This window comes from Hyla sarda, unplaced genomic scaffold, assembly GCF_029499605.1.
Source record: "Hyla sarda isolate aHylSar1 unplaced genomic scaffold, aHylSar1.hap1 scaffold_1407, whole genome shotgun sequence".
Taxonomy (NCBI): Eukaryota; Metazoa; Chordata; class Amphibia; order Anura; family Hylidae; genus Hyla; species Hyla sarda.
In genome coordinates, this window is record NW_026608037.1 from 84,947 (window position 1) to 90,946 (window position 6,000).

A 6,000-nucleotide genomic window follows, 5' to 3' on the forward strand; every position below is an offset into this window, starting at 1 on the left:
TGTCCTTATTACAAGTCCCAATGAGGCTCAGTAGTGTGTGTGGCCTCCACGTGCCCGTATGACCTCCCTATAACCCCTGGGCATGCTCCTGATGAGGTGGAGGATGGTCTCCTGAGGGATGTCCTCCCAGACCTGGACTAAAGCATCCGCCAACTCCTGGACAGTCTGTGGTGGATGGAGCGAGACGTCCCAGATGGGCTCAATCGGATTCAGGGGAACGGGCGGCCAGTCCATAGCATCAATGCCTTCCTCTTGTAGGAACTGCTGACACACTCCAGCCACATGAGGTCTAGCATTGTCTTGTATTAGGAGGAACCCAACCGCACCAGCATATGGTCTCACAAGGGGTCTGAGGATCTCATCTCGGTACCTAATGGCTGTCAGGCTACCTCTGGGAAGAACATGGAGGGCTGTGCAGCTCCCCAAAGAAATGCCACCCCACACCATTACTGACCCACCAGTGCTCAGTGTGAACCTGCTTTCATCTGTGAAGAGCAGAGGGCACCAGTGGTGAATTTGCCAATCTTGGTGTTCTCTGGCAAATGCCAAACGTCCTGCACGGTGTTGGGCTGTAAGCACAACCCCCACCTGTGGACGCCCTCATACCACCCTCATGGAGTCTGTTTCTGACCGTTTGAGTGGACACATGTACATTTGTGTCCTGCTCGAGGTCATTTTGCAGGGCTCTGGCAGTGCTCCTCCTGCTCCTCCTTGCACAAAGGCTTAGGTAGCGGTCCTGCTGCTGGGTTGTTGCCCTCCTACGGCCTCCTCCACGTCTCCTGATGTACTGGCCTGTCTCCTGGTAGCGCCTCCATGCTCTGGACACTACGCTGACACAGTAAACCTTCTTGCCATACCTCTCATTGATGTGCCATCCTGGATGAGCTGCACTACCTGAGCCACTTGTGTGGGTTGTAGACTCCGTCTCATGCTACCGCTAGAGTGAAAGCACCGCCAGCATTCAAAAGTGACCAAAACATCAGGAATCATAGGAACTGAGAAGTGGTCTGTGGTTACCACCTGCAGAACCACTCCTTTATTGGGGGTGTCTTGCTAATTGCCTATAATTTCCACGTGTTGTCTGTTCCATGTGAATTGATTGTCAATCAGTGTTCTTCCTGAGTGGACAGTGGGATTTCACACAAGTGTCAGTGACTTGGAGTTACATTGTGTTAAGTGTTCACTTAATTTTTTTGAGCAGTGTAGTAAGGACACCACTCACACTGTAATGGTAAGGACACCACTCACACTGTAATAGTAAGGACACCACTCACACTGTAATGGTAAGGACACCACTCACACTGTAATAGTAAGGACACCACTCACACTGTAATGGTAAGGACACCACTCACACTGTAATAGTAAGGACACCACTCACACTGTAATGGTAAGGACACCACTCACACTGTAATGGTAAGGACACCACTCACACTGTAATGGTAAGGACACCACTCACACTGTAATGGTAAGGACACCACCCACACTGTAATGGTAAGGACACCATCCACACTGTAATGGTAAGGACACCACCCACACTGTAATGGTAAGGACACCACCCACACTGTAATGGTAAGGACACCACCCACACTGTAATGGTAAGGACACCACCCACACTGTAATGGTAAGGACACCACTCACACTGTAATGGTAAGGACACCACTCACACTGTAATGGTAAGGACACCACCCACACTGTAATGGTAAGGACACCACCCACACTGTAATGGTAAGGACACCACCCACACTGTAATGGTAAGGACACCACCCACACTGTAATGGTAAGGACACCACTCACACTGTAATGGTAAGGACACCACTCACACTGTAATGGTAAGGACACCACCCACACTGTAATGGTAAGGACACCACCCACACTGTAATGGTAAGGACACCACCCACACTGTAATGGTAAGGACACCACCCACACTGTAATGGTAAGGACACCACCCACACTGTAATGGTAAGGACACCACCCACACTGTAATGGTAAGGACACCACCCACACTGTAATGGTAAGGACACCACTCACACTGTAATGGTAAGGACACCACCCACACTGTAATGGTAAGGACACCACCCACACTGTAATGGTAAGGACACCACCCACACTGTAATGGTAAGGACACCACCCACACTGTAATGGTAAGGACACCACCCACACTGTAATGGTAAGGACACCACCCACACTGTAATGGTAAGGACACCACCCACACTGTAATGGTAAGGACACCACCCACACTGTAATGGTAAGGACACCACCCACACTGTAATGGTAAGGACACCACCCACACTGTAATGGTAAGGACACCACCCACACTGTAATGGTAAGGACACCCCCACACTGTAATGGTAGGACCCCACTGTAATGGAAGACACCCACCTGTAATGGTAAGGACACCACCCACACTGTAATGGTAAGGACACCACCCACACTGTAATGGTAAGGACACCACCCACACTGTAATGGTAAGGACACCACCCACACTGTAATGGTAAGGACACCACCCACACTGTAATGGTAAGGACACCACCCACACTGTAATGGTAAGGACACCACCCACACTGTAATGGTAAGGACACCACCCACACTGTAATGGTAAGGACACCACCCACACTGTAATGGTAAGGACACCACCCACACTGTAATGGTAAGGACACCACCCACACTGTAATGGTAAGGACACCACCCACACTGTAATGGTAAGGACACCACCCACACTGTAATGGTAAGGACACCACCCACACTGTAATGGTAAGGACACCACCCACACTGTAATGGTAAGGACACCACCCACACTGTAATGGTAAGGACACCACCCACACTGTAATGGTAAGGACACCATCCACACTGTAATGGTAAGGACACCATCCACACTGTAATGGTAAGGACACCACTCACACTGTAATGGTAAGGACACCACTCACACTGTAATGGTAAGGACACCATCCACACTGTAATGGTAAGGACACCACTCACACTGTAATGGTAAGGACACCACCCACACTGTAATGGTAAGGACACCACCCACACTGTAATGGTAAGGACACCATCCACACTGTAATGGTAAGGACACCACCCACACTGTAATGGTAAGGACACCACCCACACTGTAATGGTAAGGACACACCCACACTGTAATGGTAAGGACACCACTCACACTGTAATGGTAAGGACACCACCCACACTGTAATGGTAAGGACACCACCCACACTGTAATGGTAAGGACACCATCCACACTGTATTAGTAAGGACACCTGCGGTGACATGGGGGTGCAAGATATACTTGTCAAATCGTGATGCCAGGGCCCCATTAACCAACACAGTCCGAGGTGGAGACAGCGTCTCCTGGGCCAGGCGTGGGGGCAATAAACACACCGACGTCAGGTTACGGATAACTGTCTTCCTGAGGCAGGTGCACATGTTACAATACTCGCAGTACAGAGCATAGTAGAAGGGGTGCAGTGTAACCCAGGGGGAGCCATGTGGCCTTCCTGGGACTTATGGTGCATTTTACCCACTTGAATTGACTTGCTATTAGAGAGACTTGAGACTTGGAGATATCCCACTCTGACTAGGGTTCTGCTAAGGTCCAATTACTGACACCGCCAGGGTATGACTCACCGCTGTACAGGGACACTCACAGAATGGTGCAGCTGATGTGATGAGAGATTTTCTTTAGTCTTCCCTCAGGATCACCTCACACCTCTTCCTCCTCCACACTGCACCTCACACTTCTTCCTCCTCCTCCACACTGCACCTCACACTTCTTCCTCCTCCTCCTCCACACTGCACCTCACACTTCTTCCTCCTCCTCCTCCCCCACACTGCACCTCACAATTCTTCCTTCTCCTCCACACTGCACCACACACTTCCTCCTCCTCCTCCACACTGCACCACACACTTCTTCCTCCTCCTCCACACTGCACCACACACTTCTTCCTCCTCCTCCACACTGCACCACACACTTCTTCCTCCTCCTCCACACTGCACCTCACCCCCCCAGCGCATCCACACCACCCCCAGCGCATCCACACCACCCCAGCGCATCCACACCACCCCCAGCGCATCCACACCACCCCCAGCGCATCCACACCACCCCCAGCGCATCCACACCACACCCCCAGCGCATCCACACCACACTCCCAGCGCATCCACACCACACCCCCAGCTCATCTGCACCACACCACACCACACCCCCAGCTCATTTACACCACACCACACCCCAGCTCATCTACACCACACCACACCCCCAGCTCATCTGCACCACACCACACCCCCAGCTCATTTACACCACACCCCAGCTCATTTACACCACACCCCCAGCTCATTTACACCACACCACACCCCCAGCTCATCTACACCACACCACAGCCCCAGCTCATTTACACCACACCCCCAGCTTATCTGCACCACCCCCCCAGCTTATCTGCACCACACCACACCCCCAGCCCCAGCTCATTTACACCACACCCCCAGCTCATCTGCACCACACCACACCCCCAGCTCATTTACACCACACCCCCAGCTCATTTACACCACACCCCCAGCTCATTTACACCACACCACACCCCCAGCTCATCTACACCACACCACAGCCCCAGCTCATTTACACCACACCCCCAGCTTATCTGCACCACCCCCCCAGCTTATCTGCACCACACCACACCCCCAGCCCCAGCTCATTTACACCACACCCCCAGCTCATCTGCACCACACCACACCCCCAGCTCATTTACACCACACCCCCAGCTCATTTACACCACACCCCCAGCTCATTTACACCACACCCCCAGCTCATTTACACCACACCACACCCCCAGCTCATCTACACCACACCACAGCCCCAGCTCATTTACACCTCACCACACCCCCAGCTTATCTGCACCACCCCCCCAGCTTATCTGCACCACACCACACCCCCAGCCCCAGCTCATTTACACCACACCCCCAGCTCATCTGCACCACACCACACCCCAGCTTATCTGCACCACACCCCCAGCTCATCTGCACCACACCACACCCCCAGCCCCAGCTCATTTACACCACACCCCCAGCTCATCTGCACCACACCACACCCCCAGCTTATCTGCACCACACCCCCAGCTCATCTGCACCACACCACACCCCCAGCCCCAGCTCATTTACACCACACCCCCAGCTCATCCCATTAATCACTCCCTTCTGTCTTTTCAGACCCCCCATCGGAGGACCACTTTATAGGGATCTATATTATGATCTCTGTTCTTTGTAGAATGAACCTTTGATCCTTTCTCTTCTCAGGCTCCGCGCTGGATCCTTTGGGTTTTGGTGGAGATCGCAATTATTGGGTCCGACATGCAGGAAGTCATCGGGACGGCCATCGCGTTCAGTCTGCTGTCAGCCGGGCGGTAAGAGCCACGGAGATGTATCTCCACCTGTACAGTTGTGGGGCCCCCGTGGTGGGCACGGTTGTGGGGCCCCCGTGGTTGGCACGGTTGTGGGGCCTCCATGGTTGTTATACATTATATTGTTGTCTCTTATGTTCTCAGGATTCCCCTCTGGGGCGGGGTCCTCATCACCATCGTGGACACGCTCTTCTTCCTTTTCCTGGATAAATATGGTGAGATGATGGGAATATAACACAGATCATGTGACTGGGGAGGGGGAGGATGAGGAGGGTGTGAGGAGGAGGAGGAGGGGGGGGATGAGGAGGGTGTGAGGAGGAGGAGGAGGGTGTGAGGAGGAGGAGGAGGATGTGAGGAGGAGGAGGAGGGGGGGATGAGGAGGGTGTGAGGAGGAGGAGGAGGAGGGTGGGAGGAGGAGGAGGAGGGTGTGAGGAGGAGGAGGGTGTGAGGAGGAGGAGGAGGAGGGTGTGAGGAGGAGGAGGAGGAGGGTGTGAGGAGGAGGAGGAGGAGGAGGAGGGTGTGAGGAGGAGGAGGAGAGTGAGGAGGAGGAGGAGGAGAGTGTGAGGAGGAGGAGGAGTGTGAGGAGGAGGAGGAGGAGGAGGAGAGGGTGTGAGGA

At 53.5% G+C, this 6,000-nt stretch overlaps 1 protein-coding gene across 6 annotated transcripts in view; it reads left to right on the forward strand.

Moving 5' to 3' along the window:
- LOC130306860 (natural resistance-associated macrophage protein 1-like) overlaps positions 1–5,599 on the forward strand; it is a gene marked incomplete at its 3' end in the record, with an annotated part of 32,416 nt that extends 26,817 nt beyond the window's left edge. For all 6 annotated transcript variants that reach the window (XM_056552136.1, XM_056552142.1, XM_056552139.1 and 3 more), the window contains 2 exon segments: positions 5,281–5,387; positions 5,529–5,599. In XM_056552136.1, the coding sequence (XP_056408111.1) occupies positions 5,281–5,387; positions 5,529–5,599 (178 nt within the window).
- Between the last annotated feature and the right edge of the window lie 401 nt (positions 5,600–6,000).